This window comes from Neomonachus schauinslandi, chromosome 13, assembly GCF_002201575.2.
Source record: "Neomonachus schauinslandi chromosome 13, ASM220157v2, whole genome shotgun sequence".
NCBI classification, from domain to species: Eukaryota; Metazoa; Chordata; class Mammalia; order Carnivora; family Phocidae; genus Neomonachus; species Neomonachus schauinslandi.
The window spans coordinates 17,857,522-17,878,700 of record NC_058415.1 but is presented as its reverse complement, the minus strand read 5'-3'; the positions used below and the strand labels follow the sequence as shown (position 1 = coordinate 17,878,700).

Sequence of the window (21,179 nt, the reverse complement as noted above, 5' to 3'; positions counted from 1 at the left end):
ACTGGCAGGTGAATGGAAAAAAACACTGTATTAATAGAATATTAATAAATGAAGGAATTCCATTAGATGAGTAAAGGCCATTCAGTCATGGAGACTTTTAGTATTTTAAAATACTGGAAATTGTGTATTTGTCCACAATCATGAAACCCAGCCTGAGAAAAAAAGAAAATAAATGTAGATCTTTTTATACATTTATTAATGGGGGTGGTGCTGTTGGCAATATATCAACTCCATTTATTCAGAGTGGCAATTATTTGTTTGGTTTTCAGTAAATACTAAGGAGAAAATAATCACCCAATGAACGCATTTGGCAGATGAACTCTTTTAAAACATGATGTCAACCAGGGAAATAGCTATTAAGTAATTCGGAAGGATTAATATTTTTTTAAAGATACGATTATAACTGACATATAATTTTTTAAAATATAACACAAAGTTTTCATACCCTAAAATGACCTATAAATTCAGAAACAGATCTTTTTTTTTAAAAAAAGTTTTTTAAAGATTTTACTGATTTATTCGAGAGAGAGAGCACACAAGCAGGGGGAGCGGCAGGCAGAGGGAGAACAGACTCCCAGCTGAGCAGGGGTTCAATCCCAGGACCCTGAGATCATAACCTGAGCTGAAAGGCAGGCGCTTAACTGACTGAGCCACCCAGGCGCCCCCAAAACAGACCTTTCTTTTGGTGACTATCTGGGTCAAGTCACCTCGGCCTTCACTCGGTTACCGTGATGGGCCACAGGACGTATGAACAGCCACCAGCGTCCGCAAAACACCTGGCTAAGAGGAGACCTTCTGTACGTACTTGAAAAGTGAATGAACGCAACTGACAGAAAAAAAATTTTATTTAATTCACCAAGCGGCATAAAGCGTTTACATGAGAATTACAAGGGGAATCTGGAGCTCTGTGCTTTTTATCACTGACTTCTGTAAAGTCTTCATTAATGCACCAAATTTATTTAAGTATAGAGCCAATATTCACATTTTACAAAATTATGATTAGAGCAAATATACCAGGCGAACAATTTGTGCCATCCATACCTAAATGAGTTTTATTTACGCACACTTCTTATGCCAAGCTCAGAGCAAAACCTGAGCCTGAAAACAACCTTATGAGGATCAAGTAGAGCCGTCTCCGGGCAAGCTTTGGGTAAAACGCAAAACTCTATGAAGTTAGATACTAATAATGGTGTGAGGAGGAAACCAAGCATCTCACACGGAATTTTCATTTCTAGGAGTGTGGGCGGCAAACATTCAATTAATAGTTTGAACACTAATTAAGATACAAAAATCAATATTTAGAAAGCTATCGAGGGAACAAAGCATGTTTACAGAGTAATTAAAGATCTTGAGGCAAAGTTATTGAGGGAGATTTCAGGAAGTAGAATGATGTTGGGCAAGCTGAAAAAAGGGAATCTGCAATACTTGAATAACATTATGTTTGCCTCATTAGGCTGCATGGCTGTTTATGCAGATAAGCGGAGAAAAGTGGAATTGTCTTGTGCCAGAAGTATAGCTAGTTTTTACTCTAAGGAATCTGAAGGCTTCCCTGCTTGCACCAGCTAGATGAATGAGAGAAGGCAAGAAAATAGATAATGTTCTCCAGCAGGTGTATTTCTACTTTCTGATGAGACCAGAAGTGCTGAGGGAAGCTAATCGTTAAGCACGTAAGGAAATGACTGCATAGTTTGGAAGTAGATACACTTAGCTGAAACAACAGCTCTAGCTTGGAGGCCTTAACAATTCCAGAGAAAAGCGAGAAACCTCAGCAGGAAAAAAAAAAAATTTTAAGTTCCCGAGCACAGGAAGCTATAACCAGTGAAATCTGGGATACTTCTTTGTCTTTTTAGTGGAGCATCCTTACTGGAGCCAGCTATTTTTTTTTTAAAGATTTTATTTATTTATTTATTTGTTTGTTTGTTTGTTTGTTTGACAGAGAGAGCCGAGAGCATGAGCAGAGGGGAGCAGCAGAGGGAGAGGGAGAAGCAGGCTCCCCAATGAGCAGGGAGCCCAAAGTGGGGCTGGATCCCAGAACCCCAGGATCATGACCTGAGTTGAAGGCAGATGCTTAACTGATAGAGCCACCCAGGCGCCCCTGGAGCCAGCTATTTTAAAAGCTCTTTCTTTTCTTTCTTTCTTTCTCTTTCTTTCCTTTCTTTCTTTCTTCCTTTCTTTTCTTTCTTTAATATTACACTGAATGGAAAGTTCATGACGACTCTAAAATGAGTATTAGTAAAGCAGTCTATAATAAAAGACTTGGTTGGTTAAAAAAAGGTTTTTGTTTTTTAAGCTTTTGAGCTCTCCCATCTTTTAATACAATAATTGAGTGATTAGAGGGCATACGGGCATCTTGGACTATATTTGCGTTTGTTACGATGCACATAATCACCAAGATACGACACAGGGTTGATAAATTAGGTTCCATTATTCGATTATTAGAAAGGGTCAATTTCAACACACCCAAATAATTTATCCCATTAGTTACTGTATCACATGGGGGTGTGAAGCAACCACTAGATAGTTACCTCGGTGAGGGTCCAGAAGAAACAGAAAATGGTATGTGTTCTTAGGCAGGCATGAGATAAGAGTAACTTAATGATTTCACTAGGAAACAATTAAAAGCACTGACGAAAAAGATTTGAAAAGAGTACAAAATCACTGAAAAAGGGCGCCTGGGTGGCTCAGTTGGTTAAGCGACTGCCTTCGGCTCAGGTCATGATCCTGGAGTCCCTGGATCGAGTCCCGCATCGGGCTCCCTGCTCGGCAGGGAGTCTGCTTCTCCCTCTGGCCCTCCCCCCTCTCATGTGCTCTCTCTCATTCTCTCTCTCTCAAATAAATAAATAAAATCTTTAAAAAAAAAAAAAATCACTGAAAAAGACAATGGAGATGAAGGAACCTGATAGAGCCTGGTGCAGAGAAAGCGCTGGATACATGTGAGCTGAAGCCTCCTAGTTAAATAATCACCAGGTCTGCATGTGGTTTCCTGGGGCGAGGAGGAAACCAGCAGGCCTGGAGTGGGTAGTGTGTGGGCTGAGTGGTCAGCAGGGGATGGGCATTCGCGGTAAACACATGGCAGGAAATAAGGGGGTGAGAGCAGACTGCCGGGGAGCTGTGAGCCAACCACAATGGTGGGGTGTCCTGCGCCCTCAATCAGGCTGTTGCTATTCTCATCTACCTGTCAGTAAACCAGCAGACTAAAAGGTAGTTACGCAAATTCCTGGCTTGAGGGGGGACTGCTTGATCTGTGTGGGGAGAGACTCCAACCTGAGATCAAAGAGGTCCTGCAGCTGTTGGAGGCCTCGCACCTTTGGGTTCTTTGATCCTCACTGCGCTGAACCACCTGCTCCGAGAGATGCTCCCACAAGGGACCCCATGCCAGTTAATCAAACCAAGGCAAATGTGTAAAACAGGAGGAGGGGGTGAAACAGGAGAGGACCGGGGACACTTGCCTTAGGTCGCCGCGGAAGTACTACCCTTTTCAAGTAAAAATAAATAGCTAAATGGGAAAACATAAAATGTAAGATTCCTAAGGATGAAAAAGTGGAGAGTAAAGCTCTTCAGTCCTCCTGTCAGCATTTCGACACCTAAATATCTCGGACAGATGGAAAGGAGATGCTTCCAGAATTACCCACGTCTTCCCTTTTCTTAATCCCTTTCTCCGACATCAATCTCTTCCTTACATACCCTTTTAAAAGATTTCAGGGTGAAAGGCACCTGAGCTTCTTAGAAAGTCAGAACGACAGAGGGCCTTCTTCTGTCCCCATGGTGCAAAATGCAGACTCCCCGGGGGCAGGAGAACGGAGCCGACACCTGCCTTAAAGTGCCTGGCTTGTTTTTTTATCTTTCCCCTCGCTCTTCCTAAAATCTCAGGCTCTACTCACAACTCCAGCCAGATACAAACACGCCAGCCACCACTGGTGCTACTGAGGACTTGCATGTGGGAAGTTGCCAGACACTGGTACCTGGCTGTCGGCGGGGTCTGCACTTCAAAGCTCCCCTTGGGATGGGTATGGGCAGGAGCTACAGGGAGTCTGACAGGCTCATCGTTACACAGACACGAGGTAAGAACAGTTGAGGAAAACACTGGTGAGCACTTCTCCATGTGCGATGGACTTCATTACATACAGGAGGATATACACACGAGTATTATATTACATAGGCATATGTAGAGATATCTTTCTATTAGATTTTTAAAAAATTTACAGAGTTAAGGAGATATACCAGCCTTCTCTCAAGGGCCTCTTTCTATTTTAAGAAGAAAAAAATCAAATTATTTTCTTTTCTCTGGCTGTTCCCTTTTAATTTGCTTCCAATGTGGTTATAATAAGCAAGTCATTTGCTTAAGATAACTGACTGGTATTTCTCGAAGGGAGGTAAGAAAACATGTTACCAGCTTGGGGAGAGCTAGCCATGTATCCCAGGGTCCATGCAGATCACAACTGTGCTTGTTTTAGGAAACTAAGATTGTTGGGATAGAGACGAAAACACGATCTAAAATGTGCTACAAGAGTCTTCAGGTAAAAGTTAACTGAAGATTAGACTAACCATTTATCAGCTCACCAGCCTAGATCTTCTTGGTGTGTAACTTGAGCAAGCAGTTCCCAGCCTGGGATCGGGATGAACCAGCAGTCAAAATTCCTATTTGTGAATCATTTACATATTATTTTTAGGTAACTCTTCATTTAATTTTCCTTTTTATTTGCTTTGTCCTTACATTCTCATAAAAGGCAGGAGTAGACATTCTGGTGGATGTTAATTTCCAGTGAGTGCATTTTCACAGTCAGTGGCCAACAGTGGTTGTAAAGACATGGTTATTTCATCGATGGCTCACGTGATAGGCAGCCATTACTCACTGTTGCTTTGATGGTCGCAAAACGCAAAGAAGAGGGACAACTACCACTTATCCTTCCAAGTTTCAAGTACTATATAAGGCTTCTCATGAACTTTCCTTTTCAATTACATAAAACTCATATCATTTTTAGGGACAATAACGTGGAAACTCCTGTAAACTCTCAGAAAAATAGGCCATTAATGAGGACTGTGTATTCTCTTAGAAGAAAAAGACTTGAGATGGTTCTTCAATCCTTAAGTAAGATGTGGATTCATGGAGATATATTTGGGGCTAAGTAATGAAAGCAGGAGATTCAGAATGGTGGCTTCCTCAAGAGAGCTGTGTGGCCCTGAAATCCCATGGGTGGATTTCGACCTCAGGCAGTGAGTAGCCAATGATCAAGGAAATGACATAATTCAATTGATATTCTAGAAGGAGTGATCTGGCATTGGTAGATAGGCTATGAAAGGCTAGAAGGAAGCAAGCAGGGAACTGGTTATTTCAAGGGTGCAGGCATGAGGGATCGTAAACCAGGTTATGGACAAACTGAATGAAATGAGAGGTCAGCTAAGGAGGGGGCAATGAAATGTCACAACTCACACATGGTGGGAGACTGAGGAGAGGGAGAGGGAAGACGGTGAACAGGGTGATCTAGAAAAGAGTCCCCCCTGATGACAGAGGTACATTTTGGGGATCAGTTGTTTTGTAAAAGATGACTGACAGATCCTGTTTCCGAAGTTTTGAATTTGCAATGACATAGGGGAAGCCCTGCGCAGAGATTCTAGATTGGTAAAGGATGAAGACAACGTTGACGATGTAGAACTGAAAATCACTAATAAGGAGGTGATACTTGTAACTGAAAGAAAGGCAGAGATGTATGTGGGGGGGAAGCTGAGGAATTAAGAGGCTGTGGGCGGGGGAGAGTGTGTGCATCCCCTCCAGAACTCTTCAAGCCACAGACCTCGGGGAATGGCTAAGGTGAAAGAAGGGAGACAGGCATCATTAAAGTGTCAGAGAACAAGGGCTCTAGGTTTGCATCACGAAAGGCAAGGCAAGGAAAGCGATCTGGACTGGGTAGATCAAAAGCAGGAAATCTCACAGAAACAATCGACTTTTGATTTGGCAAACAGGAGATGGTTGAAAGTCTCACAGAGTAATTTCACTTCAAAGGTGGAAGTGAATTACAGAGGGGCTCAACAGTGAGGAAGTGGAAGCAGCTAATTCAGACTATTTGCTGGGAATTTGTAGTTGTATAAGGGAGGACCGAAGGAAGGCAGTAGGATAATGGAAAAGGTTTTTTGTTTTTGTTTTTCTTCCAAGATGGTGGGGGCAGGGGAGGGGGGATACAAAGTTTGAAGACAGAGGGTTACAGTCCAATTGACAGAAAAGAGATTGAGTGTAGCTGGGTGCAAAGGGCCAAGTGACTGACAACAGATATGATGGTTTACATATGTTTTTTAATTTAAATTTTAATTAATTTTTTTAAGGGATTAAGATGTTTAGAGGGCACTTTTCAAATTTGGGATTCCCTATCCAAACTCTGGAAAAAGAAATGATTTTAGACTTTATGTTTTCATTTCTTCTAAAGATGGTACTTGACTGGCCCCACTTAAATGCACAGGAAAAGGTGATTCATTACACGCAGCGGAGGACTAGGGTCAGTGGTTCCCAGACTTGTGTAAGCATCAGAATTACCCAGAGGACTCGTCAAAGCACATGCTGCTGGGTCCCACTGATTAGTGGTTTTAAAGTCAGGTCCAATATAAAGAATTTCTGCAACTCAACACCAAAAAATCCCAAACAATCCCATTAAAAAATGAACAGAGGACCTGAATAGACATTTTTTTCCAAAGAAGACATACAGATGGCCAAGAGACACATGGAAAGACGCTTAACATCACTCATCATCGGGGAGATGCAAAATAAAACCACCACGAGATCACCTTACACCTGTCAGATTGGCTAAAATAAAATAAACACAAGGAACAATAAGTGTTGGCAAGGATGTGGAGAAAGAGGAACCCTCGGAGGTTCCTCAAGAAATGAAAAAAACAGAACTACCCCATGATCCAGTAATTCCACTACTGTGAGGTAGGATTCCTCAATACCCTTCCCCTCATGTGAGCCGCACAAGAAATGAAAGCCGGCTCTACAGTAGATTGTGCTAATGTCTTTTCATATGGATTACCACACACATTTTGGCTTCCCTTATAGAGGTGTTTTAGGAAGACAAGTTCTCTTAATTAACCTATAGATATCCCTCACTCATTGAGCACAGGTTGGTCTAGATATTTTCTTCTGTGGATGCACATAACTCAAGGAGTTAAAGTTTATTCATTCCTGGCCAGAATCTGGGTTTGACTGACTTGTGATACAGGATCAAGCTCAGAAACAATGTTGAAAAATAGTAAATGCGGGGCGCCTGGGTGGCTCAGTCGTTAAGCGACTGCCTTCGGCTCAGGTCATGATCCCGGGGTCCTGGGATGGAGCCCCGCATCGGGCTCCCTGCTCGGCGGGAAGCCTGCTTCTCCCTCTCCCACTCCCCCTGCTTGTGTTCCCTCTCTCGCTGTGTCTCTCTCTGTCAAATAAATAAATAAAATTAAAAAAAAAAAGAAAAATAGTAAATGCTCTAAAAGTTCTATTTAATGCATTTAAATCTATTTTATCTAATCTTGCTGGCTCCATAGTTGAAGTACATTTAATGTAGCAAGCACGCTTCCCAAGATAAGATGCCCAGAAGAAAGTTTATATGGGAGGTAAAAATACGATCTTACATGTGCATTTTATTACGTATTAACTAGTGAAATCTTTACAACAGTCCTATTGGCAAGATAGTATTATTCACATTTTACAGCTAAAAAATAAGCCTCATAAACATTAAAAGAACTTGCCCAAAGACACACAGATTCAATCACAAATGTTCAGAATCTCTTTGCATCATGTATATATCTGTCAATTACTGTTGTCTGTAAGACAAACAGTATTTCTTGCAACTCATTTCTCAAATCAAGCATCATCCTCAGAATAACGAGATGGCAAAGGGGGTGGAGACATTTCAAAAATTTATCTATCTATTACACATGAACACAGGAACATTTTTATCCTCATTGCCTTTTGCAAGTCAGCTGCATAAAAAGTGCTCTCTTCTTCAAAGCTCATTAAAATATCCTGGGCAGAAAAAGATATATGTGGGGCTTGGAAGGAAAGTTAACATCTGGCCCCCATAACCCTTTCCCCTGTTCTTGCTGAGGATGACCTTCTTCAGTCATTTCTATCAGGGATTTTCTCTGAGTGCGAAGATACTATTAACATGGAAAAGATCCTTTATTTTCTATTCAAGCCTAGACCATTTTTTTTTTTTTTATTAGAGCTAGCCAGGCACGTCTAGGTGGCAGAATGGCACTGAGTAGCAAAGAACGACTTCCCATTTTTTAACATCCAGCAGTGATCACAACACCCTTCTTCTCTGGCTCTTGCACGATGATTCTGGAAACATCAGGGTGTACCATGTCTTCTGGTATAATACCATAAAACGAAGCCTGTTGAAGCCATTATCGGGATGTGTGATAGAAGTTTAATTCCTTTGAAATGCCTAAGGCTAGCAAGATGTGAACATCTGTAAAGAGTCTGAATTGAGATTTTAAGGGGAAAAAAAAGTCTGAATCTACTTATTTCACAGAAGACGTATCCAGATGGATTCTGCAAAGCAATCACCTGGCACGTAACCATACCTTGCTGGATGCACTGGCCTTAGGAAGTTAGCGAGGGCAGGAATCATTTTTGGGATTTCCTTCTGAGTCTTTGGGTCTGGTTTATATTGCAGGGTCTGGCACCAACATAAAGATCTCTCTAGAGGAAAAAAAAAAAGGATGGGCTACGCCATCTTTACTCAAATCGTACTTTAAAAAGAGTCATCAGAAGGCCACTTTTCCCTCTTATTTACTTGGGCTCCCTTATGGATCCGGAACTGGTTTTCACAGCTGGTGCGGCACCCACTTACCACCAACTTAATGTGGTCATGGGAATTTGGATTTGGAGCAGAGAACGGGTGATGCCATCTATGCTGCGAATATTGGTGTCAGCATCCAAGCTGATATGTACAAGTTCCTATCAGTTTCTCCTGTGCACCTCAATCACGTAGCTCCTTTCACATTTAAAACTATTTCACAGATGGTAGACAAGATGGTCCATGAGGAGCACCTTCACATGACAGCTTGATGATAAGCTTTGAAGAAAGCCTTCATCACTGCTTTATGTCTGTGCCCCATATGTCAATATTCAGAAGGACACTTCACCCCAAATATGAATCTTCTACTGGCCCCAGATGAGGTGATTATACATTTGAATTCATGAAGCATCAATCATTTTTGGTCACAAAGTTGAGAGGAGGTAAAAAGACTATGAAAAGAATAATAGATTTGTACTTAGCACTCACACTCACTTAAAATTCTAAGATTTTACTTCGAACTTTGTCTAGACACTGGAAGACTCTATTTGACTCCAGTAACACTGAGCTAGTTTGCTAATGGAGGTTCTGTGAATGTCAAGGTTGAAGCAACAGCTGGAGGTTAAAATGAACAAAACCATCTCTGGAGAGGTATCTTTTAAAAGGTATTCATGCCTTCAACAATTCCGAGAGGAATTACAGCAGAATTCTGTGCAACACGGCTGGCCATGTGGGATCTCCATGAACTAGAGAAAGGTAGCTCTTTTTCTAGGTAGACATTGTCCCCCTCTGGGGCACACAGATTGGTGAGTAGATCACAGGCTGGATTTCCATCCCTACCCAACCCCTCAGTTTGGTTCTCTAGTGCAGTTAATAACCTGTGAAACCAACGATGGCAGTCCAATCAGACAATCCCAGATATTTCTTGCATTTTTATCTATCCGCCCTGATTCCTTAGCCAAATGTGGCTGGAATTCAACAGGGAATTCTGAGATGCACAATATCAAATTCTAGAACAAAGCTGAACACATATCTTCTGCCTTGGCTTGGGGGATACTTCTGAGGAAACAACATGAAAAGAAGCAAATGATTTCCAGACAAAACCATCTCTCACAGTACATTAAGAAAGTATATAGTAGTAGCCTCTGGTGGGTTCAAATAAGCAATGCAGTTTCTTAGGATCATAGAAAATTCCAAGTTTGCTTCATGGCAAAGAAAAAAATATTCACGGAAAGCTTAAGAAAGAGAAAAAGTCATTTATAAACTGGCAATGTTTCTGTCACACAACCTGCAGCCATCTTAGAGCAACTCAAGGGGCTAGCCCAGAGTTACGTTGCTTGCCTTAAATTTCTGCAAAGTCGCATGGCAAATACAAAGACTATAATTGCATGTGAAAAACAATTCAAATATTGAAAGTTAAGTGGCTTTCTGAAGGTCACGGCGAACGAGGATGACCAGCGAAAGAACTCTGGTCAAACAGAATGTGTGAGGCCTTCTTGAAGCACAATTTCTGGCCTGACATTTTTCAAGGAGCCATCCTGTCCTCACACCTTTTGCCCTGGGTTTATTAAAGAGTCATTTCAAAAAGCATTTCTTCCCCCTCTTAAAAAAAAAAAAAAAAGAATTTAGCAAAGATGATTATATATCTCAGCTCTAGAACTCTCCTCATTTAGAAGGAAGGCAAGAGATGATAAAAATATTTCACTGAATGTCTCAGCCTTTAAGGTCAGGAATATACAATTGCATACTAAAATAATATAAAATGATCGCCGTAAGAGAATTCGCATCCATTTTAGCAAGTCAGTTTCTTACCTACATGTCATTTTGTACGATATATCATAGGGCCAATGCATTTACACCATCAGTTTAAGAAAATAAAACTCTTTCTGACATCAAGACAAGCAACTAGAATCAACTTGCTTTCTCAAATCACCCTTGTGGCTCCAAGACATTTTTCAAATGAAATGAGAACTTGTAACTGTGGGATTCAAGTAGCTTTGCTGTCAATTTCCTTTCAGTTACTTTCCTCATCACACCACACCCGCCCTTTTTACCCATTGGACCCTCTTCCTTTTCCCTAACTGTTGCTCTCCTGATGGAGATCTCATCCAGCTTTAATCCCCAATCCTCTGAGAAATGCAAACAAACAAAATAACACATCTGAGCAGCCACCCTAGAACCTATTTCAGACTAGCTTCTGTTCCCTACGGTAAGTCAAGTTCTCCAACGTCTTCCACCATCTTACTATAGTTATTTATGACTCTGATCGAGTTTATATACGTGACATTAATACAATTAATTAACGATCAGCAGATTATGCTTTTTCCTCAATACGTTCAAGACCATTTATTGAAATCCATGTAGTCTCAGAGAAAAACAGAGCACACAAACAAGGAAGTTAACCCTTTAGCCAGAATCATTGACTAAAATCGCTGACAAATGAAAATTAAAAAGATGTGTTACAAGAGAATCGGTGTGTTACAAGAAATAGGTGAATATAAAGTAGGGAGTCTAGTATTTGAAAGTGGGAGGGGAGCTCATTGCATCTCTAAGCTACCCACAGCATTTCAATGGCTACAGGTTGACGCACGTCCACACATATCTATACTCAGTTTTCATTGTACAAAAATCTCAACAGAATATTAACTGTTTATTTATTCAATGTTAAACGTGAGAATGATGTGTGACCTGCAGATGGCAATTTTACCTGCGTGCAAACCACGAATGAAGAACTGTGCCAAATTCTGCCTATAATACTGTTTTCTTCAGCCTTCCCTTTGGCACACACACCAGCTCTGATGACCTCTTCCCTTTTCCTTGACTAAATCTTTGTCTATGTTGCCTGCCTTGTCTGATGCTCTACACATCTGGTTAGCCATTTGGGCAGCTCCTCCCTCCTTAGGGTCCCTGTTTAAATTAGGCTTTTTCTGACTGTCTCATGTTTACAAAGCTGTGTCTGTCCACACCCCAGGCTTGAACGTGAATACTCACACCAGCTCAGCTGAACCCCGGATTGGAAACAACAAAGTCATCCATGAAAATGTGAACAAGTAAATAAACTGTGGTATATTCCCACCATGGAATATCACTTGGCAATAAAAAGGAATGAACTCCTTATATACCTAATGATTTAGAGGAACTTCAAAAATATTATCCAGAGAGGAAGAAGCCACTTCTGAATAATTCTACGTATATAAAAGTCTACAAAAGACAACATAATCTCTAGTGACAGAAAGGATATCAGCTGCATCGGGTAGGATGGGGGGAGGGGGAGGGGATGAGAAAAGTGCATGAAAGACCTTTCTGGGGTGATGGAAATGTTCTATCCTTGATTGTAGTGATGGTTATGTGGGTGTATACATTTGTACACTTAAAATGGGGTGTGGTTTTCTTTTAAGATTTATTTATTTGAAAGAGAGAGAGACCAGAGCGAGCGAGAGAGAACATAAGTGGAGGGGAGGGGCAGAGGGAGAGGGAGAAGCGGACTCTTCGCTGAGCAGGGAGCCCGATGTGGGGCTCCATCTCAGAACCCCGGGATCATGACCTGAGCCGAAGGCACATGCTTAACCAACTGTTTTAGGTGCCCTAACACAGTGCTTTTTATCATATGTAAACTTACTCCAATAATGTGGATTAAGAATGTACACAGATGGCCAGATATACTATTTATTTGTCTTTCTAGCTAAGAATCGGTCCCAGGCTGTTTGACTTTGGAGCCCAGGTTCTGAAGCACTCTGCTGAGTGAGTTTGTTTTGTTTTAAATAAACACAAAACTCCAAATAAGAAAACGACCGTTGAATTTTAAAAGCTTTTGTAAGAGAATGTGTCTATGGGCGTATATGTATTCTGATAAGATGGTCTTGGCTTAAATCCTCTTTGGGTATCTTATTTTGTAACTGGATTCAGAATCCAATTATTAGCGCTTCACAGAAATCCATTTCATTACTTTTTAGTCACAACACACTTTTGGCCTGAAAATAGCACTGCCCCTGCTTGATCGCCCTTTGTAATCACCAGGTTTAGGACTTGATTTTTATCTTTGCCTAAAATACCAGTTGTAACCACAAAATATCAAGATTTGCTGCCATTAATAGCCAAACTCATAAGCTGAAGGAAGACTTTTTTTTTAAAGATTTTATTTATTTATTTGAGAGAGTGAGAGAGAGAAAGAGCACAAGAGGGGGGAGCAGGAGAGGGAGAAGCAGACTCCCCGCCGAGCAGGGAGCCCAATGCGGGACTCGATCCCGGAACTCCAGGATCATGACCTGAGCCGAAGGCAGTCGCTTAACCAGCTGAGCCACCCAGGCGCCCTGAAGGAAGACTTTTAAAAATACCTGGGGAACTCCAGCCTCATTAGAATTAGTGAAATTGATTTTCATCAGGTGATTACACAAAAGGAGACATCAACTCCCTCTGAAGTGTACAAGCTTTTGCATATTGTTAAAAAATAATATTTTATGCTCACAGCTTGCATAATGTATATTAATGACTCAAGAGTCAGTAGGACATTGATAGCTATAATCTGTTCAGATTTCTATCACTAGTTCCTATGTTGAAGCAATTAATTACAACTGTTAAGATTTAGTAGGTTGAAGCCAAGGTGACATTTAAAGATTAAAACTGATTTGCAAAATAGAATTTAAGTATAGCTGTGTTTGATATATGATTATACTATAGTCATATTGATCTGCGATTATGGGATAAAAATTATATGATATATTAGTGATGATTTTATTACAAAGTCCTAAATTCATTTTTTCTCTCGCCCCACTCAAGGTAATTTAATTAATTCCAACCCCAACAAAGCATTCTAATTCAAGCATAGTTCTATATTTGTATCCTCATTTCAAGGAGCAGGAAGCTGTGCCATACGAAAATATACATTTAAGACTCTCTTTTTAAAAGAGGACTCTTTTTATATTTGGTACTTTCCACTTTCAAAGCACTTTTCATTCAACTCAGCCTTCTCATTATGTTTGGTATGAGTTACCCACATTCTAAAAAACCAAGATACAAAAACTTTAATTGGCTTCCTCAAAGGCCACAGAAAATATCAATAACAGACTGTCTACTAGAATTTAAAGGTTCTTAAGATTATGGCAAAGCCACAAAACTACTCCACACATAATTCCCTTCATTAACTAATTATATCTGGTAGAGGGATAATAGTCACTTAGAGCAACCATCATTTTAATTCCATTTTGAAGATGGATTTTAAGTGTGAAACCGCATGCATTTAAAACTTATGCACTTAGGGATGAGAAAGCAAAACACAAGTGAACAAAACACCCCCCAAAATCTAACAAACCTAATGCTACCTTTCAAAGATCAACATGGAGAAAACATTTTTCATTGGTAGAAGGCATTCTTAAACCTCACATATTTAGGAAGTATGAGTGGAACACTCTGATGGGACAAGTGGATATTTTGGAAAAGGACTCTAGATTATGCAGCGATCAAGCGGTTTGCTGTCAGGAGTTCCGTATTACTGTTCTCAGGTAGATATTTAGGTAAATCATCCACCAGACAAATGGATAAAGACAAAATCCTGAAATTATGTGATTCACACCTTTTTTTGGTAAATGAGCAAGAAGATAAGCTCATGTATTCAATGGTCAGTAAATAGGAAAGGAAAGGTTTTAAGTTAATACATATTAAATGAAATTGAGTTCACAGAGTACAATAGTATAAAACATGGCATCTTGAAAGAAAATCAGGTGGCATTTCCAATGAGCACATTTTATTCGATAGAATCAAATGTATTTACTCCCCCTTTTTCTTTGCATTAGAAGAACTCAATGACTTATTTGTACAGATTGGACAGGGACTGGAATCAAGCAGCTGATTCTAATACCACCCCTGACACTGACCAGGTGAATAACATTTCACTTTGACCTTTCTTCAAAAACATAATGTGCAGATTACCAATTATGTAGCTTTAATCATCACTACCAACATCACATCAGCATGCTAAGTGGCAAAGATGAACTATTATTTGTGCAGTGCAATAATAACATAAAATATAGCTTTACCCTTTCAAACGGTAATACATCAGATATCACTTCACACACTCAAAAAAGAACACATTTCAAAACCTTTAGTTTCAATTCAACACATGGCATGCTTAATGGTTTCAGCACTGCTAATTCTTTTTAATAAGTGTTACAGACTGAAAGCAAGACAGGTAGGTATTAAAAATATATTGGAACATCTTAAAATTACCAGCCTTACCAGTGGAAATAAAATGATGGCAATTAAAGGTAATAAAGGTTATTAAAAGTTAGGGCCTTGGAGGCTAAGAAGTCATGTTAGACTGTCAATTGTTTTCCCATGGTGGGAAATCAGTTAGAAATGAAAAAAAAAAAAAAAAGTCTAGTAGTTTAGTGATGGTCAAAGAAAGAGTCAGTGGGGATGGGGAGGTTTCAGCAACATGCTGGTAGAAAAAGAGAGACTTACATAGTCTGGGAGGGCAGTGAAATGGAAGGCGTGGTAACCTCGCTCACTTAGTTGTCATTTTTGATTTTCAATGACATATTTTTCATTCTTTCGCCTAGTAAAGATGACAGAAGGTCCTAATTTATTATCTGATGTCTATTCCTGTTCCTAAATTTAAGAGAGTTTAACTGTATACAGTCATATAATCCAAATACAGACACTTTGAAAAAAACTAGAGCACCGACGTTGCATGCATTCAATTGTACTTCTAAGTGCATCCACAAACCACAGGTATGAACTGGGGGGGTGGTGGGGTGGAGGGAGGCGGGGCGGGGGGAGAGGATCAGCCTGCAGGGCACAGCCCAGACAACGGGGAGGGGGATGGGGGCAGTGGATTTGCAGGTTCCACAGATTAAAGCAGAACAGAGGGGATCATCACAAAGAGCTAAGTGCTTCCTGAAATGATAGGAGCCATGGATTCTAGAAGAATGCGGAATGAAAGTCCTCAGCATGGTGGGGTTGGTCCATGTATCCTCTATGCACAAACAGAGCTGGTCAAAATATCCATGACTCGCCCCAAAAGATAGTCACTACATCAGATGCCTTTTCCTGCTGAGGTTAGGCTGCATTTGCCATGACCAGGGAAATTTGCATCGACACATTTTATAAACATGACCTGGCAGATCGTTTGGGCTTGGAGGAAGGGAAGAAAAGTGCAGTGTAAATTTCTGTTTCTGTACATAAATCATACCGTGTCCAGATCAGAGTAGGCAATGCCATGGGGCCGCCCTGACATTTCCTTTTGCTTCCCCTTTCTGGGTGCACTTCATGTGTTGGGCTGGTGTGCTGAAGGTGCTCAGCAAGTATTTGTAAATAAATAAATGAAGAGACTGCATAAATTAAGTTCTGTGAAGAAAACCACTCAAATGGCAAAAAGCCCTTGCTTGTTCTACAGCTGATTTGTGCATTTCAAGGAGGAGCATGGACGGGGTATTAAAAAGCATAGAAAAGGAAAAAAAAAAAAAACTAGAGACTATTCATAAGGGGGAAGGGAAGGCATCAAAGGAGAAGGAAATAACACTGGGAAAAAACCCAAATAAATGATTTAATGCCAAAGTCATCTGCCGGCATTGCAAATGCTGATCGGTAGCAAAATACGGGAATTCGGATTTCAGTTTTCTAGTGGCAAATATCACATCTGTTCATCTGGCCTCATACAAATACTTTCCTATCCTCATGAATAACCTCAAGGAGATTCTTTGATAAATGCATGATATTTATTCCATTTATTTTTAAAGAAACTTATCTCTGGAGAAAGTTGAAAGTCAAAATGTGTATGAAATTTAGCCAAAATTATTCAATACACAATGAACCATCCAAATATTGTTTAGTCAGTTTCCATACGTATGTACTCATTGGACTATGTTTACTCTGAAAAACAGATCTTCTGCAAAAGACCTTTTAACTATACCAGAAGAGATTATTATTATTATTATTTACGAAGCAGAGAGAATAATCTTAGTTCAATTAAAATTGTTAAAAATTGAGGTATCATTAGCATAAAAATATTGATAAGTAGCTTCCAGCTTTGGGGCTCCCTTCACCGTGAGCTAATCTAACTATCCGATCGTTTATAGCCATGTTACTATAATGAGAACACAGAAAAAGAGGAGGAAACTGTGCACCCAGCTCATCAGCATGCAACTCCAGGGTAATCCCTTCCTTGGAGAAAACACACAGATGAGTCAGCAGAGAGCCATATTCCTTGGTTTTTCAAGGCTAACCTCCTCGCCTGAATGAGAGCCTGCCTGTGCCGTCAAAAGGAAGTCAGCAGCTGCTGCTGGAGGGACTCGCTTGCATTTTCCAGGTCCGTAACACATGTGGATTAGAATGCATCGAGTCCTCCTTGCGGAGAGGCCCCCACCGGTCTAGCTGCTAGATCATCTGGTTCTACTCTCTGCCTGAGCTGCAGTACATATGGTTCTGTCTGAAGAAATGTAAGGACAGTGCATGCAGAAATGTCAGGACTTGGCAGGGTCTGGTGAGAAACTGTTCTTCAGGGTGTTGGCTTCTCTGAAATTATCAGTGATGACTATCAAGCGTATCGATGACAAGACCCCCATACTGAATTGGTTGCTACTTTCAGCTGCTTCTGCTTTACCTGATGAGAGAAGGAAATGCTCATGTTGATATTGAGATCGCCAGTGCGGAAGTACACCTACCCAGCAATCTGTGAAACTCTTCTCAGGTTTTCTTGTTTGTTTGTTTGTTTTTTTAAACACTCTTCAAACAACTTAAATTGCTCAACATTACGGGCACAAAGGCAAGCCCCGGGGAACCCAGATGCGTTGGGATTCCTTTCAGGCACACACCTCACTCTGCATTAGGGCAGAGAGCAGCCACGACCAGGACTATGGGCTCCTGTTCGCAGGCAGGCAACTTCTGGCTTCTCCTGTCTAAGGAGAAGTGTGTGGCCCTGTGTTCCTGCCAAGCGAGGCCTGCAAAAGCTGGCTGACCTAATTTAAAATACGAGCTCTCGCTGAGCTCTCGTTGCATGAAGCCCTTCCAAGCATTAGCTATTTTTGTTTGTTTGTTCAGTTCTTATTTCATAAAAAGTCGCCCATCTTTGCTCTACCCCAGTGACCTGCATCCTCTCCTTTCCCAAAGCACGTGGCTTCTCCTGAGAGCCTCTGCCTTAATACACTTTTATTTGTGGGACACCAGGGAGGGGATGGTAATGCTTAGGGTAGGGAAGAATATAGCTCTTTACAAAATTATTCTTATTATGATCATGTTTAGATGAAATATGGGGCTTGCCATCAACAAAATTACAAAACAATTCCACTGGGAGTCCAGACTGTTCAGGGTAATTCATCTATGAAAAAGCGAACTTTAATTGTTACTCTTGGCAGCAAGCTAAGAGAAGAGTGAAATATTATACTAAATATTGCCACGTGCAAGAGTAAAATGCTCTTTCCTCCTTGCCAGAGCACTGCATAGCCCCCTTCAGACTCAGGTTGGGATCTGGGGAGTTAGTCTAAATCCTCTGTTTCCCCCCTCTCCAAAACCAACAGAGGTTTTCAAAAGAGTTGCGTTTTTTATTAGAACCATTTGCTCTTTTTAACTTGCCAAAAAGGAATAAGTAAAACTAAGACTTTTATTTGGGTTAAAGTTGATTCCTCAGCTTCATGGAGGTCAATGTACTTAGTCTGTGAACCTTCTGCTAAAAAGTTCACTGCAGCGCACTGAACCAGCCAAGGTTATGTTTTGGTCCCTTCTTCCCCCTCCCCAGACCCACCTCCCAGCCTCATGGATTTAGACAGTAAGAGCTGAGAGGGTGCGGAGGCTAAATCAAAATGAAACATACCTATGGCTAAGTACCTCCTGTGTTTTCTCCGACAACTGTAATTTCACATATTTTTGATGCCACGCGTAACAACTGCAATTTTGGGATCCAGTGTCTCGATTTGGGCTTCAGACAATGTGATCCCAAAAAGAATTTACAACTCTTTAGATTAAAAGCTCATTGAACACTGCTGCATTATATAGTCTAAGAGTAAGGAGAGGGGTCTCATACTACTCAAAAGCAGAGGGATATTCTTCTTTTTCTAAACATGGAGTGAAGTCTTCAGTGAAGATGCTAACCAAAGAAATACTTTATATGACACTGGTTATCTGGTATATTTGGCTAAGCATGAGACTATAATTGCAAGTAATTTTAAAAATTACATTTTACATTTCCAGCATGGATATTTGCATACACTGGGTATAGTTCACTAAAGATATATTAAAATCATATTTAAGAAATCATACGTAGATAATATTATTCAGCTTCTAAAATGTTTAAGATGGGGAAGTTAGGGCCCAAAATACTTAAATGACTTGCCCAGAATGATTCGACATGTTACCAAAGATCTGGGGACCAGAACCTCAATTATTAAGTCACTATTCCCTGTGGTATGGGATACTCGTTTTCATCCATAGGGATATATAATGATACGAACATTATTTGGGAGTAAATTTAAGTCTGCAGATATGACCAAGAGTAATCTTTGCTGTAACAATATTAGTGGATTAAAATTTAAGTCATGTGAAACTTTAGGACATCTGCCTTGTATAAGTATTTTCTTTTTATTATAACATATGTTATGGATGATGATAAACAAACTGCCCACCATTAGTAAGACACTTTGAGGGAACTATAATCCTCAGCCATGGGAAAAACAGTCAGCACTTATGATATGATGTGCATAATTGTATAAAGACTGTATGTTTTAAAGCTTCAGAAGCACTTTTCATTCATATAAAGTAATGTCTTAGAGTTAGGGGTTTGTGAAATTTTAATAAAAAACAAAAACAAAAACAAAGCAAGCATGGCCTAGGAACTAACAGTGAACAAAATATACCAGTCATTACTGAAATGGAAGTAATCACTATAGAAGATGAGGACGTTCTACACACATTGTGACAAACACCACTCAGATAACCAATGACAGCAATCACAAACTAATGAGAAGCCCCATAGGTCGACTATACTTGGAAGTTGGTTGTCTTTTAAGAAATTGACCTATGATGTGGGAAGCCAAAGAAATCTGCCTTTTATGTGCTGTTTGAATTTAAAAAAAAAAAATCAATCTGCGTTTTAGTTACTCAAAGAGCCAGCTCTCTGTGTGTCAGCACACAATTTCAAGTTTCTTTGGAGGGATTCTACTTCCGGCTCTCCATTTAAAATGGGGGAAAAATAAAAATATTTTGCCTGTGACAGAATATGAAAGAAGTTCTCACCCTTAAAACCAGCAGCATTGGTTTTCCAGTCATTAGCGTTCAAATGTCCCGCACGGGAAGTCCTGACAATAACATGCTGCACGTCTCTCCAGGTCAGAAACGGACTGGGGAAAGACAAGGTAAGAATCATTGTACCAAAAAAAAAAAAAGACTGGGGAAGCAGAGAGTCACAAGCAAATTAAAAAAGCAAAAGCAAAATGGCAAAGTACTAAAAACAAAGGGTCAGTGACTTGGGTTTGGGGGTGAACAGAAGCCAAATGCCGCTCTGGTTCTTTCTCAACGTGGAGAAGTGACGTTAGTCTGAGGGAGGCAGAAAATGTAACCTTGAATTTTGGAAATCATGTGGGATTAGTTGGCTGTCACTCAGTTTTTTAAAAGGGTGAGGATTTCCAGTTTCCTCAACAAAATGGCTCCCAATTCTGGCCTGGTCGTCCTTTGTGTAAAAGCTTGCATCAACATCTGAAAATTACTATCACCTAAAGTCAAAACCAAAGTCTTCTGGAACACTCCTTGTCCAGCTGTATCACCAGGTAGTTGATTTGTAATTTAACAAAGAACTTACTAGTATTCTGCGTGTATGTATGGGATATAGAAAAAACCTCAACTGAACCGAGTCCCCAGGTGTCAATGCTCTCAAAGAAAGAGAATTCGGTACAGAGCTCAAAGCTGGGCTCCAAGACACAGCTATGGGAGTACCCTTAATCTGCAATAAGTAGTTATTATATTAAATTATTGGATACCTACTTCTTGTGATTGTTAGCATTGAAGAGCACAAAGACATTGAGCAGAAGTCCTTTTCATTGGAGAACCACAATACCACTCAAAAACATATAGAAAGCAAATCCAGGTACTGGTGCACAGACTTCTGTTCTCTTTCAAAGAGTACGTATACACTGGAAGGCATTTGACTCAATGCACGCATGAAATTCTCATCAAGACACCTCTTCATTTTAGTCTCGAATGTCAGGTGTTACAGTCTTTTACTTAACTGGGAAATATGGCAGTTATCACGCAGCCTCGGTAGCTAATTCTGTTTCTCGTCGTCCACCTTAATTTTAGAAGGATATTTGCCAAGCCTGGGTAAGAACATTGAAGGGAGGGGGATGATAATTTGCTACCTTCCTTGAGGTATGACAGGAGCACGTGGTAATCCCTATGGCCCCCCATACGTGTGCAGATGGA

General features: G+C 40.4%; 1 protein-coding gene across 3 annotated transcripts in view; it reads right to left on the bottom strand.

The window, feature by feature from the left end:
* Positions 1-21,179, bottom strand: part of PCSK5 (proprotein convertase subtilisin/kexin type 5) — a 463,530-nt gene that overhangs the window by 218,206 nt on the left and 224,145 nt on the right. For all 3 annotated transcript variants that reach the window (XM_044920816.1, XM_021689363.1, XM_021689364.2), the window contains exon 10: positions 19,998-20,101. In XM_044920816.1, the coding sequence (XP_044776751.1) occupies positions 19,998-20,101 (104 nt within the window). The remainder of the gene's footprint in view (positions 1-19,997; positions 20,102-21,179) is intronic.